This window comes from Hippopotamus amphibius, chromosome 14, assembly GCF_030028045.1.
Source record: "Hippopotamus amphibius kiboko isolate mHipAmp2 chromosome 14, mHipAmp2.hap2, whole genome shotgun sequence".
NCBI lineage: Eukaryota > Metazoa > Chordata > Mammalia > Artiodactyla > Hippopotamidae > Hippopotamus > Hippopotamus amphibius.
Genome location: NC_080199.1, coordinates 19,655,934 through 19,676,032, shown reverse-complemented (window position 1 = coordinate 19,676,032; position 20,099 = coordinate 19,655,934). Strand labels below are relative to the sequence as shown.

The window sequence follows — 20,099 nt, the reverse complement described above, 5'->3', positions numbered from 1 at the left end:
ACTGTGTTAAATGCTATATATGCACTGTCCCATTTCTCAAGTATCCATAGCTAATAAAAGAACTAGGATTTGAGGTTGATCTGATTTTTTTTTTTAAATTTTGACCACTCCACTTCATTATAGTATTTCTCAAATAGAAATATGCTAAAGATTGCAATATCCATAGATTATTATCAATTGTGACCCACTGTAAAGTTCATTTTTTGAGTAAATACTTCATGTCAATTTACATCAATGTCCATGTTCATTCAGAATCTCCTGGAAAACTGCTTAATAATTAAATATTAGGCATCAATGTCAATATCACATTTGTGTTTACAATCACTTTGAAAAATAACACTACTTACTTGCCCACATCTAATGAATGAGAGAGGAGCAGAGTGATTAAAAATATAAAGGTCTGATCCTATCAAGTGAAAGCCAAATGTCATCATGGTTCACAGTAAAAATGAATATTAAATATAAATGCAGAGAGAAAAATCAACACATGAATTATCGTGTGACACATAGAAGAATGGAGATGCCCAAATCAGAATGTGTACTATTACCATCTGCATCCTTCCCCTTAAAGGGCTATCTTGACACACCCCACATTCCTGAAGCCCTAGAAATCTCACTGAGGTAGACGGTCCCTGAACTTTTGTAGTATTTATTTCCCACCTTCTGACATGCAAGCGTCTTACACTTAAATCTAGAATAGTTGTTACTTCTCACTCACTAGGACCCATCATCATGAATGTCATCAATGTAATGAACCAGTGTGATATCTTGTGGAAGAGACAGATGATCAAGATCTCTCTATGACAAAAGCCATGACACAGTGTTGGAGAGCTGATACACCCCTGATACACAGTGAAGGCATACTGCTCACCTTGCCAGCTGAAAGCAAACTGCTTGTGATGGTCCTTAGGACAGAGCTAGAGAAAAAAGTACTTGCCAGATCATTAGCTGCATACCAGCTACCAAAAGATGTGTTAATTGGCTGAAGTAATAAAATCAAACCAGCTATGGCAGCTGCAATTGAACTCACCACTTGACTAAGCTTACAGTAATCCACTGTCATTCTCCAAGATCCATCTGTCTTCTACACAGGCCAAACAGGCGAGTTGAATAAGGATGTTGTAGAAATCACCAGCCCTGTATCTTTCAAGTCCTTGATAGTGGCACTAACCTCTGCAGTTCCTCTAGGAATTCAGTAGTGCTTTTATTTTATAATTATCCTTCATAGAGGCAATTCTAGTGGCTTCATACTTGCACTTTCTCACACTAGTCCTCACTCTGCAAGTCAAGGAACGAATGTGGGGATCCTGCCAACTACTGAATATTTCTGTTCTACTTATGCATTTCAGAACCCGAGAAATAACCACAGGCTGGGTTCAGGGACCCACTGAGCTCACTGTGAGACGGATCCTAGCTAAAACTCCATTGGGCATCTGACCTCCATAAGCCCCTACTGTGACTGGTAGACCACAGTGACAACTGAGTTTCCTGAAATCAGTGTCAGTTCAGAATCAGTGTCCAGTAGTACCTAAGAGATCTGATGTTCTTTTCCTTAATGCACACTTACCCTAGTAAAAGGCCATAGGTCACTTTGGTGAAGGTTGGGAGAAAGACTAATAGTATACATTTGGGGACATGGTATCAAGATCTTCCCATAAGGGGACGTGGCTTCCCTTCATTCAAAGGATTTATAAACTGGTTCAGGTCTAGGAATTGATTGATGAGGCATGCCTCTCTGTTTTTATGATTCAGGTTATACTTTTTTTCATTTGACCTAGAATTTTTGTGGTTATACAGATCAAGTAAGAATTTAGTATTTATTTCACTTCTAAGAACGTCACAATCAACTGGACCACAGGACTGCATTAGTCAGAGTGTTCTTATTGCTGCTTTGATGGTGCTATTAAGATAAAGTAACCACACCCACCTGCCTTTGGTGATGGAGTGCTACCACTTGGCCCCTTCCACCTCAAGATCTAATTACTCCCATTGCATTTAGGTTTCCTGATTCAGTGACCTCAGTGTTCACTGTAAAGACTGGCTTACACAGAAGAACAATCATAGATCTTTTCCAGGATGCTGGAGTTCCCCATATAAATGTATTTCTCACAGTCGTGGTGAAAATCATTTCTTCTGGATCCACCGAAAGTGGATGAGTAAGTCTTAAATGACAAATCCACTCTAACATTCTAATCCCCCCAAGCCTTTGAACCCCTTCCTCTGCATTAAACCAAGGCCCGTGTGACATCTCTCACTCACTCACTGTGGACCACCTTGTGGACCATATGTCAGCTAAACAACCAAACACACTATTAGCGCCCTCTCAGACTCCTCCAGCTGCACCATTTCATGCAGAATCTCTGTTCAGTAAACCCCTATCAATGAATTCAGCCTGATCCAACTTTATGTTCCTTCCACCATTAGCCCACAACTTTTATATATCCATTTCCACACATGTTCCCTAGCAGCTTTCTGCCATATAAATTAGAAAACTCAAGTAGTTCTTTTGGAATATGGAGCAACTCCTCATGGGCTACAATTTGTTTCATATTATTAGGGGCCTGATAGAACCTGAGTCCAGCTATAAGTCTAGAAGTAAAAAAAAAAAAAAAAAAGGGTAGTTGGTGGAGGATCTTGGAGAGAATTATATTGTCTCAATGTTAACTGCCTCAGAGGAGGCCATTATATTTCCCTCAGGCAGTGCAGGGTTATTTCCCTCAAAAGTGGGTGGAGAAGCCACTTCACTGGGGGTGGGGAAACTGCTTCCACTGGCAAAGACAAACTTATCAGGATTTAGGGGCCCAGTGTCCCCAGCTTCATCAGGGTCTTCCCATCCATCCCCATCCTAACTTTCAGGATCCCATTCCTTCCCAATCAATGCCATCACTTTAACAGTAGATACCCTTTCAAGGCTAAGACTTTAATTTGTGCTGTAATTCAGGATGAGATTCTAGGTTTGATTTTCAGCAAACTCAACCCTGCAGCTGTAGAAGATAAGAGGATCCTTCAGGGTTCAGGTAGAAGTTTTCAGGTCATTTAAACAGCACTGAGCTCATCCTTTTCCTTCCCTACTTTGTCCAACACTGGGATCAACCAGCCAATCCCATTATATCCATTAGATTGACAAAATATTCAAAAGTATCACATACACGTTACCCAGATCTTTGCTTCTTGTAAGTAGGTAGTTAAAAGTATCCAGTGGAAATATTTTGTGTATCTCTATTGCCAGATCATAACAAGGACTATCAGTGTTCCCTTTACTACTGGAAATGGAATCAGTAGCATCTTCAAATCTAATCAGATTAGAGAGTTAATTCCAGAAATCCCAGAACCAAGTCAGAAAACTCCTCAAAATTCTGTTCCTCTAGAATCACACTTGGTACCAAAATCTCTATTATTTTGGATTCTTCAGAAAAACAAAACCAATAGGATGTATGTATGCATATATTGTGATATTATTCCTTATTATAGGAATTGACTCACATTTAGGGAGGCCAGTAAATTCCAGATTCTGCAGGGTGAGTCAGCAAGTTCCAGTCCAAAGGCTGGTAAACTCAAGAACCAGTAAGAGTCAATGTTTCAGTTGAAATCTGAAACCAGAAAAAAGCAAATGCCTCAGTTTAGCATCAATCAGGTAGGAAGAATTCTCTCCTACTTGGTAGAGGGTCTGCCTTTTTGTTCTAGTTAGATCTTCAACTGACTGAATGAGGAAACTACTTTACTCAGCCTACCCATTTAAATGTTAATCTCATGCAAAAACACCTAAACACCTAAAATATTTTTGACCTAATATCTGGGCACCTTGTGATGACCTAGTCAAGGCAATACATAAAATTGTCACACCATCTGTCTGTACTCACAGTATACTGGGGATTTAGAGTCGGGAGGACTGTCATCCATCACATTAATTGAGTGATCATTCTAATGTTCATTTCATCATTGTTTGACTTTAGTTTGTAAGTTTATTTTAGCTTTACATCATAAATTAAAAGTTTGTATGTAATTGTGCCTTTATACATATTTAACTAACACTGTAATTAAAATCATTTTTTGAAACTGGGGGTGTGAACAAACTAGTTGTTTTTTTTTTTTTTAATTGAAAATTGGCCATAAGTTACGTAAACAAGGTTGAGAAACCATATTACATAGAAAGACAGCTACTGTCTCAAAACAATAGTTTTAAAAAGTATAGATATTTTTAAGGGAGAAATTTGGTGTTGAATATGGGATTCATTTTGTCCTTAACTGAATCCTACTGCTGTGATGATTTTTTGAGATCCTACCTAGCACCCACTATGCTACTCTATTTATGCACTGCAGAATGAGTTGAGACTAGAATGGCACCATCCCAGATCTCATCAGTTTGTGTCCCAGCTTAATATTCCACAAATAAGCTAATATCTGCGAGAATGTTATGAGAGACCTTTATCATGTGCATAATGTGTACCATGTGCTTGTGACAGTTTCACACAATAAATTTGGTTTAACTAATATTTAAATAATTTCTAGAAGCTTTACACCAGCTGCTGAAGTTTTGCTTCACATATCTAAAAACATTTTAGAAAACAGAAGTGTACAAAATTTTTGAGATTATATTACGATGCTATACTATAGATTATAGATTATATCCATCTTAAAGTCTACACTATGGATTATATATTACTATAAATTATACTATTATAGATTATACTATAGATTATATTCATCTTAAAGTCTTTTTTAATACTTTCATTGTCACCATTCCTACTCATGACGCATTAATTGTTAGAGTTAGAAGTATACACTCACACTTGGTCCAGTATGCAGAGGTAGGGGACATTGTAAGACTCTTCAGAGATGCTCATCATTTCCCTTTGGTCCCCATTTACTCATGTTTTGTTGTGCAATATCCTCCAACCCCACCTCCATGGACACATTCTCTCTGGATTTCCACTAGGAAATGATTTTTTCCCACCTCATTCTGTGTTGAAACTGACCCTTCCTCAGAATAACACCTATCATTTAGAGACCCAGTTTCCTTTTCTACATAAGAATATTCTCAATATAATAGATTCTTTGTGCACAAAAGTCCTGTACGCTCCTAAAAGTCAGGAAGCAGAGTTCCATGGGAAACCTTCAGGGAAATAATTTACCTAAAATTCTCTAGGGATACTACCTTTTTATATAAAACACTAGAGACTCAATACGTGAAAAAAAATTGATAAACGACTTCACTAATATTTAACACTTCTGTTGCAGTTAGAAGGTAAGTTCTGAAGATCTAATGCATAGCATCGTGATTTAAAGAATAAGTAAAAATTTTTGCTCTGCAAAAGACAATATCAAGAGAGTGAAAAGGCAAGTCACAGACTGGGAGAAAATATTTTCAAAGACACATCTGATAAAGGACTGCTATCCAAAATATACAAAGAACACTTAAAACTCGACAATAAGAAAACAAACAACCGTATTAAAAATGGGCTAAAGATCTTAACAGACATCTCACCAAAGATATACAGATAGAAATTAAGCATATGAAAAGATGCCCAACACATATCATCAAGAAAGTACAAGTTAAAACAATGAGATACCACAATATACCTATTAGAAAGGCCCAAATCTGGAACATTGACACCACCAAATATTGGAGAGGTGATGAAACAATAGGAACTCTCATAGATGGCTGTTGGGAATGCAGAATGGTATAGCTACTTTGGAAGACACTTTGGTGGTCTCTTATAAAATTAAACATATTTTTACCATAAAATCTAGTAAGTGAATTCTTTGTTATTTACCCAAAAGAGTTGAAAATTTGTCCCTAAAGAATCATCTTTGCTAAACTTTGAAATTTAAGTACTTATATTTATAATAAGCACATATATATTTATATATAAGCAGTTGAATTATCTTTATAATAACAATTCTTTGATAATAGAGATGATTCTAACTTACTGGGTTCCTATTTACATTGTATAACGTCAGACTAGTTTTTTTTGTTGTTGTTGTTAATAGCGCAGGTCATTTGGTCTAAGGTGGCAAGTCCCTTTGCCAGGTCCTGACTGGGAGTCAGGAAACTGGCATCCTATTTCCGGCTCTATCAGCTATTCTCCAGGAAGAGCTTGAAGAAGTGGTTCAGCTCACTTTGCCTACCTCAGCCTCTAATATTCAAATAATAACCATATTTTTGTCTATGTAAAAAAATTACAAAGTGTTTTCCATATTGACTATGAATTTTCTAAGGTTTCTGGGGCTTGAACCCAGCTCCTTTCTACTATACCCTATTGCTTTCTAGCATGAATTCTAGAAGTCTGGGTAGCTCCAATTTAAATAAATTTAAAAAGGGGTACATGCTTGTTTACATATCAAGCATTTCCAGTAAGTCGTATCTTCAAAAATTATTTCTACCACATGTAGGATACTGTGAATAGCTACTTACAAGCCCAAGAAATAGAAAACATAAATATAACCATGTCTTTGATGGGCTTTAAATTAAATGAATAAGATCAACATATAAGCCCAAATATAGGGACTTCCCTGGTGGCGCAGTGGTTAAGAATCCACCTGCCAATGCAAGGGACACAGGTTCAATCCTTGGTCTGGGAAGATCCCACATGCATGGAGCAACTGAGCACATGCACCACAACTACTGAGTCTGCGCTATAGAGCCCAGGAGGCACAACTACTGAGCCCGAGTACTACACCTACTGAAGCCCTTGCACCTAGATCCCCTGCTCCACAACAAGAGAAGCCACTGCAGTGAGAAGTCTGTGCACCACAACAAAGAGTAGCCCCCCTGCTCGCTGCCATTAGAGAAAAGCCTGTGCGCAGCTACGAAGACCCAATGTAGGCCCCCAAAAAATCAAATATAAGTGATAAAAATATATATGTTTAGTCTTAAGTTGAGTGATAAGAAAACATACACACACTAAGGGTAAAAACACAGCAGTATTTAAAACTGAACAACAGACAGAGACAAGGAGAGAAAGAATTTACATGATTATTGTCAGACAAGTTTTTGCCAGAAAACTTAGAGTAGTTAGAAAACTGTTCCATTTATTAGAATATATTACATGGAATTAGGTACCGGGGCAACAATGAATTGTAGGCTTGAGAGAGAATGAGTATGGATGTATTTATTCTAGGAGATGTAGTGCAAGAACGGATGTATTTCCATATGGGGTCAGGGAAGGTGATCCTATAATTTTCAACATCCGCATAATTCCCCTGCTTTCAATATGAGAGTCTTCCCTCCTCACACATGCACCTGTTATTTTCATAATGTCTTGTCAACCCAAAGTAGAGCAAATAATATACTTTAAAATGTTACATAGTCCCATCTGAATACAAACCACCAACTGAGAACACCACAGGGGCGAGCAGAGAGCCCCCCCTTCACCCCCACCCAAACCCAACATAAGTACTTGTCCTCATGTGTGCTGTTTTGTGGATATTTTCATGAATAACATTTATACTCTTCTCAGGGATGATAGCAATGACTAGTTCTCTGTATTTTGTTTAGCTGTCCTTTGGGCCAACAGAATTTCTTAAAAAATAAGTTACACAAAATATTTAGAGCTTGAAATACTAAGTTAAATATATTGATTTATACACATGATGAATCAGATATGTAAGCTAAGATACTGCGTTTCCATTTGATAAATGTAATAAGCTTCACAATCTCTTTTGCACAACATTCTTAGACATTTTAACAATTTTTTAGGCTCTAAGGATTAGCTACGTAATATTCTTCACTTACTGAAGTAAAACAGGGAAATTTTGTCTGAAGTTAATTTTCACATTTCATTGAGAGAAACATTGTCTCCTCATCAGTGTTCACATTTTACTTTCTGCAGCTAATTTTTAGCAAATACTAGTAAGTGAAAATGTCATCTATTTAGTCAATGTCCAACCCAGTATCTTAAAGATATGTATTATGGGTCCAACAAAAAAGTCCAAATAAAAAAAATATTTAAAGGGCCCAAATTATGGCAGGCCTCAATTTTTCAATTATCCCCATAGCTCTATAGCCAACTAGGCCTTATTCTGGCACACTTAGCAAGCTTTACAAGATTATACAGCAAATGCACCCTGGATTAGGCAGTGCAGAGGCAAAACAGCCTGCCTTCCAGTCTTCCAGTGTGCATTCAGTCATTCTTCCATAAGGCAGCAGGCTGTTTTGCACTATTTATTATCAGTGGGGAGGTAACAGTCATGCTGTACTGATAAGTTTCCTGGCCAGAATGGAACACAGCTCAGTATTTTTAATGAAAATAATCACCATATCAGGGGTGGTCATCAAAAATAGTTATCAGCAGGAACACTGATCAACCTGAACTACACCAGCGTGACCAGCCTGAAGAGACCTAGACTTATCCGGAGAGTCAGATGCCGCTTCAGTGTCCAGATGCTGGAAACATTCAGCAAGTTGCCTTCAAGATGACAGATTGATCAAACACATTTAATTTTATTCCCCCCTGCTAAAATACACTATATGAATTTTTACACTAAAATACATTATAAGAACTTTTTTAACAAAAATCTAAATTTACTGAGAGCAGAGGAAACAGAAGAAGTAATGATGGGCTTCCTAGCTGGCCCAGTGGTTAAGAATCTGCCTGTCGATGCAGGGGTCATGGGTTCGATCTCTGCTCCAGGAAGATCTCACATGCTGCGGAGCAACTAAGCCCGTGCTCCACAACTATTGAGCCTGCACTTTAGAGCCCATGAGTCACAACTACTGAGCCATGTGCTGCAACTACTGAAGCCCTCGTGCCTCGAGCCCATGCTCTGCAACAAGGGAAGCAACGGCAATGAGGAGCCCACTCACTGCAACTAAGGAAAGCCCACACACACCAAAAAAGACCTGACACAGCCAATAAAATAAATAAATCAATACATTTAAAAAAAAGAAGAAGTAATGATAACATTTGGAAGCCAGAAAGCAAATGGATGAGTGGTGCCTAATGTAGGAAGCCCAGAGAAGCCAACTCCCAAGGAACATTGGATAAGCAGAGAACCAACCCAGTCTGCTCAATGGAATCCTCAAAAGAGACAGGAATAGGCATCATCTGTCACTTCTTGTAAGAAGGAGTTGACAGAAGAGGGTCTACAAAAGAAGAACTCATCAATAGCTGTACCATTCCATGATCCCTTCCTCCACTCTAGACCAATAGGTGTATGTCTCTCCCATGTGTCAGTCTGCTACAGGAAGTATAATCTGGAAAGAGTCTCTGGACTGGGGAATGGCAGGCACAGTTGACGGCAGGAGTATTATTCTCAAAGAAAGATAATTGGTAAATATATTTATCTGTATCTACCTACCTACCAATTTACCTACAATGAATGTTGAGGCCTATACCCTCCCCCAAGCCTGCTCCCACTTGGCTCCCTGAATTTTTGCAGGCAGGGAATTACTCTTAGGCAGGACATTGTAAGGTCTCTGCTGGGAAGACATGGCTTAAGAAGAAACAAATAAAGGCAGTTAAAGGGGACCTGACGGACATGACTTCTGGTCTGCAATACTTCCATGTCTTCTCCCCTTTATGCACATAGTAGGACTACACATCCCTGTCCCTTGAGGTTACAGTCATGTGATTAGCTTTGGCCAATAAACATAGAGAGCAGAAGTGTCAGCTACCCCTTCCAGATGGATACTTTTAATTGCCGATTTGTTTCTCCACCCGTTCCCCCATGTTCTGGTGATCATGGAAGGATGTGTTACTCTGGAGGTGAGGGACTAAGTTACAATGCAGAGAGTTACCTGGACTGGCAGTGGACATTGCTACCAATACTTTGGAGGCATTTGTTTTTTCAGCCTGACCTACCCTATCCTACTGACATAGGTAGCTTCCCCAACAAACACGTAAACAAGACCACATCTGTCCACTAATTACTGAGCCCCATTCACACACTCAGAGTTTTAACTAAATTTTCACTTCCTTCTCTTAAATATTAACACATAACCATGAATCAAGGATGACCACTCATCCATGTGGGTAACATGAAAAGTCATATCCACAAGCAGAGAAAAAGTAATTTGTGTTAAAGACTGCAGAGAGAAGAGAACTTGGAAAAAATACTGTAATTAGCATCTTAATAAGGTCTGAGAAGACTTAAACAAAAACATAAGGGATATTTAGAGGAAAAAACATCAAGTTTAATAAATCTAAAACCTGAATACAAGAATGAAAACCTCAACAACAAAAAAAAAAAACTTAAGTTTAAGAAATCTCCTAGAAACTAGAGTAAAATTATGGAAACTAGAAATCCAACCTTCCAGAAATCCAACACGTAAATAATGGGACACCCAGACACAACAGAGAAAATGGTAGACAGGAAATTATCAACAAAGAATTCAAGAATATTTCCCCAGATGGACATGAGTTTCTAAGTACAAAGCTTCAATGAGTGCCCAGGACAATGGATCCAATAGACCCACACCAAGGGACATCATGATGGAATTTCAGAACATAGTGAAAGAGACACAATACAAACTTATCTTCTCATCTGTGAACTTGATACATCTGTGTATTTAGGTCTTGTTTTATGTCCTAAGATAAGGTTTGCTGTAGGGACAATGGTTCTCCTTCAGTTTTGATGTTTAATTTTGTGTTACCACGAAAAAATTCATATTGTTTGTTTAAAATTCCTTGTTAGTTGTTATTTGCTTTGTACCCTAAGTGATCCCTTTTTTTAATGTCTTAGGTATGCTTTAAAAGAATATTTACACACTATATCCACTGGTCATTAACTGCACGATGCTATCTAATCTGTCTAGCTAGCCATCTATTCATTTATTACACCAAGCTTGTGAAAGTTTGTGTTTGGAGCTGATGTGGTAAGTAATACTCCTTTCTTCTTCTCCTGAGATTAGAACCAATTGAAATATAAGCACATATATCAGATAAAATTTTTAAATTGTGTATTTTATTGTTAAAAGATGGACTAGAGAATGTCCTGACATGACACCTATTATTTCATCCAAGAATTACTGTCAAGTCAGAAGCATAGCTAGAAAACTACAGGTCCTCCCTGCATAAAAAGTTGACTTCAACTTATGCCATGGTGAAGAGTAGGATAGAATACATCCTCACTATGGACAAGCAAATCCAAAAGAGGATGAAAAATTCTAAAGCTCAGCATTTTGGTTCTTCTTCCCATCTTAGTAATCAAGGCAGTCTTCTCTTTCCATGTGAAGGAATGGGGGTGTAGGGCAAAGAGATACCAGGATTGTTACTAGAAACATGGCTGGAAGGCAATGGAGTTCTCCTTTTCTTGCCCCATGATTTTGATGACCAAGTCATCCATATCTTCACTAATTTTCATCTGCTTGAGCTATCAATTAATGAGATAGCAGGCTTAAAAATCCCCCACTGAATGCATATGTGTCCATTTTGCTTTGATATTTTATCCAATTATTTTCTTTCATTAGTATCAATTTATTCTGAGAATAGGCTAAGGTGAGTTAGGCTTAGAATTGTTATACCTATATGTTGAATTATTTCTTTGTCATTATATAAAGACCTTCTTTATCCTTTTTAATGTTCAAAACCTATTTTATCTTTTATTAATATAATGACATCACCTTTCTTTTAGTTATTTGCTTGAAGTGTGTTTTTCCAAGCATTTACTCTCATCCTTTGTTATGCTGCTAAATGCTGCTAAATTTTTTTGAAATATAAACTGAGCATTTTTTTTCTAATTTGATTCAGTTCATTTCATTTAGAGGTTACTAAATTATTTGCACATGGTTCTAACATCTGATTTTGTGCTTTCTATTTGCCAGGCATATTTGTTTGTGTGTTTATTATTTCCTGACTTCCATTAGATTTTATTAATCCCCTCTGCCTTAATGGATTAGGAACATATATATTCCATATGAATTTTTTAAGTTCTTAGGCTTGAATTTTTAACATTCATTAAAATACACAATTGTCTTGACAAAACCTAAAGTTAATATTTCTCACTTCTTCCCAAACATACAAATACTTTAGAATATTTTGACAATTAAGTATTTTGATATTTTAAAAATTATATCTAAATTAATCATTTTGTTATTGTTTTCTTAACCAATACACTTACATACAGTAACCTAGATGTTTGCCAAATACTTTGAACACTATTAGAACTTTCATCCCACTCCTTCATTTGTGCTCAGTTTCTTGTATTTTTACATATACTCTTTAATAATGCTTTTAGAATTATTTGGGGAGTATTAAAAACACTCTGTGAAAATACCTTTATACCTTTATTTCTTCCATATAGTTTAACTCTGTATAGAATTTTGCTTTCATTGTAATTAGAATTTTTTTACTTTAGCTTCTATTATTGCCCTTGAAAATTCATATAATATTTTGTTCTGTTAAAAGCAGCTTGTCAATTCTCTGAGTGCTTTAAAATTTTTCTATTTTTGGTACCATTGAATAGTATTACCATGTGTCTAGGTACAGATATTTTATTATCTTAATTTTTAATAGTATTTAATCCCATATTATCACTAATGTAGGATATAAAATATTTTATGATTTCACTAACTAGCAATATTTGATCAGTCTTACACTCTTTAAAAATAATCTTCAGAATCACTAATTATAATTGTTCTAACACCTATAAATTCATACAACATCTGTAATATACAAATGAGGACTAGTATATTTGATAAACATACTTTTAATATTTGGTTTTTGTTACCAATTTCACAAAAAATGGCATTTTTAACCTTCTATTTAAAAATTATTTCTAGAAGAAATTTCACAATAATAGTTTAAAAATCCACAATAGTAATATTATAAAATTGCTTAAAATAATTTGGTATTTTTCATATGAGATGTATGTTTTCTTTCTGAAGCTTTCAAAAGTCAATAAAGCAAAATGAGGAAAAAGACCTGGATGATCATTATGGAATAAAAAATAGCATCAGGAACTGAAAAAAGATCCAAACAATATCTTCTTTGCTACAAATCCTATCCTGAAAAATAAAATCTATTTATCACTAACTATTGGGGAATAACCAAGAATTCATTTGATGCAGTAACAAATAAATGACAATCCCCAACATTACCCAGAACTGAAATACCTCAATACATCATACTACTTTAAAGTAAACTTTGGTTAATAGTCAGAATCTCCCATTAATGTTTTAATCCATTGTTTAAGTTATTAACAATTAGGATTATTTCATTTTTCTTACATAGTTTGTCAAACAGGAAAGCTACTCATGGCTATAAAGGGTCAACCCGAGGGACTATAAGTAAATTTCACACCCTTGCCCACAGAGAACAGAAGAGACTGCTGTAAGAATAGCCCCACTTATTAGTCAGACTCTCTGAAAGTCAAATAGAAAATCACAAAGATGACCTTCAATTAGGGTGTTCATAATTACCATGGACCTTGTCTCTTCAACCATATAGTCATGCTGCTTTTGTTACTGGATTACATGGAAGTCCCCAAGGAAAACTGGAAAAATAACTCAGCATTTTTCAGGATATAACCTAGATTCAAGTGACTCAATACCCTGGGTGAACCTATCAATCATATTTCCTAGGAGATAAGAATGGATTAATCACCACAAAATAAAAAAAACAAAACACTGGTAAACTGTTACGTAAGCCATATCAGATTTGTTAGACTCCCAAATGTCCAGCCAATATACATATGGCTGATTTTGGTATAAATGACCATCCAAGTCCAGCAAGTAATGACCAAGGGTAATAGTTTTTATTTAACAAGATCTATAGCAAATTTATTTAGCAAGTCTTTGCTAAGTTAATATTCTCATACTGAATCTCTTCCATTACATCCACCATTTTTCTTCTTAGATGTAAAATTCGAAGTTCACATCTAATTCTAATATTTTATTCTACACTGTATTGCTGAAATATAATTTTATGCCTTTTATATTAAGAGCCTGAATTTGAGAAACTAAATAGACATTTTTCCAAAGAAGATGTACAAATTGTGAACAGGTACGTGAAAAAGATGCTCAACAGCACTAATCAACAGGAAAATGCAAATCAAACCACAACGAGATATCACTGCATACCTGTTAGAATGGGTATTATCAAAAAGACAAGTGATACTAACAACAAAAGATCAGAAAGAAAAACTAAGGAAATAATCCCATTTACCATTGCAACAAAAAGAATAAAATACCTAGGAATAAACCTGCCTAAAGATGCAAAAGAGCTGTATGCAGAAAACTATAAGACACTGATGAAATAAATCAAAGACGATACAAACAAATGGAGGGACACCCATGTTCCTGGATTGGAAGAATCAACATTGTGAAAATGACTATAACACCCAAAGCAATTTTCAGATTCAACACAATCCCTATCAAATTACCAATGGCATTTTTCACAGAACTAAAACAAGAAATTTTACGATTTGTATGGAAATGTAAAAGACCCCGAATAGCCAAAGGAATCTTGAGAAGGAAAGACGGAGCTGGAGGCTCCCTGACTTCAAACTATACTACAAGGCTACAGTGATCAAGACAGTATAGTACTGGCATAAAAATAGAAATACAGATCAATGGAACAGAATAGAGAGCCCAGAGATAAATCCACGCACATATGGGCACCTTATTTTTGACAAAGGAGGCAAGAATATACAATGGAAAAAAGACAGCCTCTTCAATAAGTGGTTCTGGGAAAGTTAGACAGCTACATGTAAAAGAATGAAATTAGAACACTTGCTAACACTATACACAAAATAAACTCAAAATGTAAGGCCAGACACTCTAAAACTCTTAGAGGAAAACATAGGCAGAACACTCTATGACATACATCAAAGCAAGATCCTTTTTGACCCTCCACCTAGAATAATCAAAATAAAATCAAGAATAAACAAATGGGATCTAATGCAACTTAAAAACTTTTGCACAGCAAAAGAAACCATAAACAAGGCAAGAAGACAACCCTCAGAATGGGAGAAAATATTTGCCAATGAAGCAATGGACAAAGGATTAATCTCCAAAATATACAAGCAGCTTATGCAGCTTAATACCAAAAAAGCAAATAACCCAATCCAAAAATGGGCAGAAGACCTAAATAGACATTTCTCCAAAGACGACATGCAGATGGCCAAGAAACACATGAAAAGATGCTCAACATCATTAATCATTAGAGAAATGCAAGTCAAAGCCACAATGAGGTATCACCTCACACTGGTCAGAATGGCCATCACCAAAAAATCTAGAAAAAATAAATTCTGCATAGGGTACAGAGAAAAGGGAACCCTCCTGCACTGTTGGTGGGAATGTAAATTGGTACTGCCACTATGGAAAACAGTATAGAGGTTCCTTACAAAACTAAAAATGGAACTACCATATGACCCAGAAATCCCACTCCTGGGCATATACCCTGAGAAAACCATAATCCAAAAGAGAAACATGTACCACAATGTTCATTGCAGCACCATTTACAATAGCTAGGACATGGAAGCAACCTAAATGCCCATCAACAGATGAATGGATAAAGAAGATGTGGCACATGTATACAATGGAATATTACTCAGCCATAAAAGGGAATGAAATTGAGATATTTGTAGTGAGGTGGATAGCCCTAGAGTCTGTCAGAGCAAAGTAAGCCAGAAAGAGAAAAACAAATACAGTATGCTAACTCATATACATGGAATCTAAAAAATGGTATTGATGAACCCAGTGACAGGGCAAGAATAAAGATCCAGATGTAGAGAACGGACTTAAGGATACAGGGTGGGGGGTGAAGGGGAAGCTGGGATGAAATGAGAGAGTAGCACTGACCTATATACACTACCAAATGTAAAATAGATAGCTAGTGGGAAGCTGCTGCATAACAAGGGAGATCAACTAGATGATGGGTGATGACTTAGAGGGGTGCGATAGGGAGGGTGGGAGGGAGTCGCGGGAGGGAGGGGATATGGGGATATATGTATACATACAGCTGATTCACTTTGTTGTACAGCAAAAACTGGCACAACAGTGTAAAGTAATTATATTCCAATAAAGAGCTTAAAAAACAAAAAAAAGAAAAGTGATAAATGTTGGCAAGGATGTGGAGAAAAGGAAACCCTTTTTCACTCTTGATGGGAATGTAAATTGGTATAGCCAGTATAGAAAACAGTATGGAGGTTCCCTAAAAAATTAAAATGTAAAATTACCATATGATCTAGCAGTTCCACCTCTGGGTATATACCCAAAAGAAATGAAAACAGGATCTTGAAGAGATATCTGCACTCCCATGTTCACTGCAGCATTAATCACAATAGCCAAGAAATGGAAACAGCTTACCAGTTGTCAGTGGATGCATGAATAAAGAAGATGTGTTGTATATAAAAACAATGGAATAATATTCAGCCATGAGAAAAAAAGAAAATGCTGCCATTTGCTACAACTTCGATGAAGTTTGAAGGCATTATGCTGAGTGAAATCAGTCAGACAAAGAAAGACAAATACTGGTATGATACCACTTATATGTATAACCTAAAAAAGCCAAACTCAGAAACAGAGCAGATTGGTGACTGCCGAGGACTGGGATTTGGGGGAGCTGAAATATTGTTCAAAGGGTACGAACTTCCAGTTATAAAATAAATAAGTTCTGGGTGTCTAATGTACAGCATGGTGATTATAGTAATACTGAATTATATACTTGAAAGTGCTGAGTAGATCTCAAATCTTCTCGCCACAAAAAAGAAATGGTCATTATGTGGCATAATGGAGACATTAACTAACACTATGGTGGTAATCATTCTGCAACATATAAGTACATCAAATCTACATATTGTACACATTAAACTAACATAATGTTATATGTCAATTAAATCTCAAGAAAACTGGGGACAGGAATCAAACTGAATTTGAGAAAACTATTTTTATAGTTTTGTAATTTTCTCTCCTGGGTTAAATTCATCCACTTATCAACTCACCTAGTTATTACTAAACACTTACTACGTGAATACAGAAATTAGTGACAGATTCCACATCCTCAAAGAAAGGCAGCCATAGACTATGAGAGTTCGAAAAGCCTTAAAGACCATGAAAGTCTATGTATAAAATTATATCAGCACATTCTTCTGTACCAAGATCTAATTTCTGAATCTTTTTAAGTAAGTGAATACACTTAATTTTCTCAACCCAGTTCCCTACTGATGGACACTTAATGACTAATGACTTTGCCCTAACAATGCACAGATTCACATTTTGTGAATAAATATGTGCATATTTTAAAAATTATTCCCACGGAATTTCTCCGTTAAAGTAGAATTTTGGGGTCTAGGTAAGTGTACATTTTAAACACTTTTGCTATATTTTGGCAGTCTTCCTTAATCAGGGTGGTCCTTGCCAACCTGGTGGTCATCGCCCCTCTCTCCTGCCTTTGTCAACTGGACAGTAAATAATTGACACCTCATCTTGTGTAAGATTGTATTACCTCATAGCACCAACCATCAGGCATGTGCCTGAGTTTTAATATTACATTTGTTTTTGTAATAGCATGGCTGTCTGTCTTTCCCCCACCAGACTGTAAGCCAAGGGCAGAAATATAAATTTGTCATCTTTGTATGTTGCTATTAGGCATACAAAAGGTATTTAAAACTACTTTGTTTTTTGTTTACTTTATTACTGTGAGAAATCTCCAAACTGATTTGTCTTTTATGGGTCTTTGGCTGAGCTTTGGTATCATTTACACACTTAGTTAATTCAATTTCTTTAAGAAAACAATCCTAGCATCAAGCAATTGTGGGTTTGGCCTTGGCATGCTAAGATTTCTAAACAGATGTCCAGACCAGGTTGTGATTTGATCTGAAACTACAGCCCTGACTGCCGGGCTCTTCAAAGAATCTTTAATTCTTTTCATGTAATTCTTATCTCAAGGAGTCATTATCCTTAGATCTATCACATTTCTTAGTAACATCTCTACCTTCGATGTTAAAATGGCATCTGATTGAAGATATCCCTCCTGGCATCACCTGACTTGCAGGCATAAGATTTAACATATTTCTATTTTCATATTTGTACTCACCATGATACCCCCTGAACCCAGACCAGTTCCTGGCTCATGAATGAATGAGGAAAATACTGACTCAGGAAGGCATAAGGAGAAGTTATTCATGAGTTCTATCCATGCACCTCCTCACTGTGCACTTAAAAAGAAAAGTAAATCCCTTAAAGCTCAAATTTATGTAGTTATCTTGGAAAAAAATTTTTAATTGCCTAGAGTCCACTTAGCTCCTTGTTATCCTCTAGCATAACAAGGAGTATAAAACCATGACTAAAATATTCACTCCACTCCAGTCCCTAAAAAAAAAGGAATTGCTAATTTATTCATCTTGCCTAATGACACAGAAGGGCAAAACAAGTACCCAAACAATGAATAATAATGCAAGAGCTCAGACTGTAAAATCAATATATCAGATCAGTAGAGCTGAGCTTCGTTTTAATGCTCTCATCCCTGAATGCAGTAGAGCTTACCATCTGAATTATATATATGTATTGACCTAATTACATAAATATTGACTTTTCCTTATATGAAGCTTTTTTTCCCAGTCTCACTGTAATTACGATGTCAATATTTGTGGCTGTAGTAACACTGAATTTAAACTTGTTAATTATGACAAATGGTGGCATGCCATGGGGTAATCCAGTCTCATGGTCTCAGCACATTGGTGGCACTAGACAGAAACTGAGAAATCAATAATTCCCTAGATATGTCATAGTAAGGTAAACTTCTTTAAGAAAACAACTATTTCATCTTGGGAACTGGTCTCCTTCTCAGTTTGTCAGGTTTTACAACACACAGAAGTAATAACCAGGATGTGACTAGATTTTGGCCTATAACTTTGCACAACATTTTTTTTCTTCAATCAAATACCTCATCCCTAACTTTAATCCGCAATCTGTCCTACTAACAAATTCTTTGATCTATTGACAGATGTCTACACCCCTATCCCCATAGCTCTGCATGTGTATAAAGGATATCATTTAGTATTTGTTATTATTCTTTGGTATATTTCAATAAGGATCCTATGCATAGTTTAGCCTAATACAAAATATGATCTGTATAAATTCTACTTTTTAAAACTGTCATAATTATTTCTCCTTACATGGTTTTATTTTCATAAGAAAAGATTTCATACAGTTCCTACAGTTGTTACATCTCTGGGACAAGCAATAATGCTATACCTCAGGACATTTTAATTAAATTTCTTTCCTCCGACAACATTCGAGAAATATTCCAAATGCTTTAAAAAGCTGGTAAGTGCTTTTTGCTTTGTTCTTATAAAGTTTCTGAGCACTCGCACTCAAGGTCCTGTAGCTTCCAATTTAAGAAGATCAGAAGTGTGTGTCATATTCATCTTTTAGCACTGGGTGAAACACAGGGAATGCTACACAGAAAGAATAAAACAATGGGGTCCACAATTCAGCTTAAGAGCTGTTCTCGATGTATCATAGTGAGGTGGTCATCCATTATCCTTTTTTTTTCTTATTTGCTTCTACAGGGATGCCAGAGGAGATGAACCTCAGTGATGTAAAGCAAATCCAGCAAACAGACGGTGGTAGTACTTTAGGCACAACTGGAGCAGGATGTACAGCAGCAACTGAAACTATGGCATTGACTCTAATGGGTGCAGTGATGTTACTTCCTGGGCTTTGGTGACTGAACTCTTCTGCCCTGATATATATGTCTTATTAGAGTCTTGATTTCTCCCCTCTCTTTCTCTCAGTGGAATAAGAGATCTTTTCAAATGTAACATATTTATGAAAAGGTATGTCACACTAACTTCTTAAAAGCCAAGTTGGTATGTTCACACAGTATCTAAAAATCAACGTTTAAATGAAAGACTGTTTGAAAACATGTCTTCTTTGAATCTAATTTAAAAGTTCTTAAATTCTAACATATTAAACCTGCAAATGTGAAGAGCACGGAAGTGACTTTAAATAAGAAGAATTCAGTATACCAGGAATTTTATTATTCTCAATTCCAGCCTCTTCCTTTTGTAAAAAAAAAAAAAAATGTTTTAAATTGATGGTATATTTGCAGGACAATGAAAACAGTACATAGTGTTTCTTAAAATACTGGAATTAGAATTCCATTAAATGAATCAGAACAAACAATGGCAAGTAGTATGCATGCATTTTCAAG

General features: G+C 36.2%; 1 protein-coding gene across 1 annotated transcript in view; it reads left to right on the top strand.

Annotated features, from left to right (window-relative positions):
- The window catches only part of GPC5 (glypican 5), a 1,362,776-nt gene extending 1,343,003 nt beyond the window's left edge, over positions 1-19,773 (top strand). The window contains exon 8 of the mRNA XM_057706978.1: positions 19,456-19,773. Coding sequence (XP_057562961.1) covers positions 19,456-19,613 — 158 coding nt within the window. The 3' untranslated portion in view covers positions 19,614-19,773. The remainder of the gene's footprint in view (positions 1-19,455) is intronic.
- Positions 19,774-20,099: the final 326 nt, after the last annotated feature.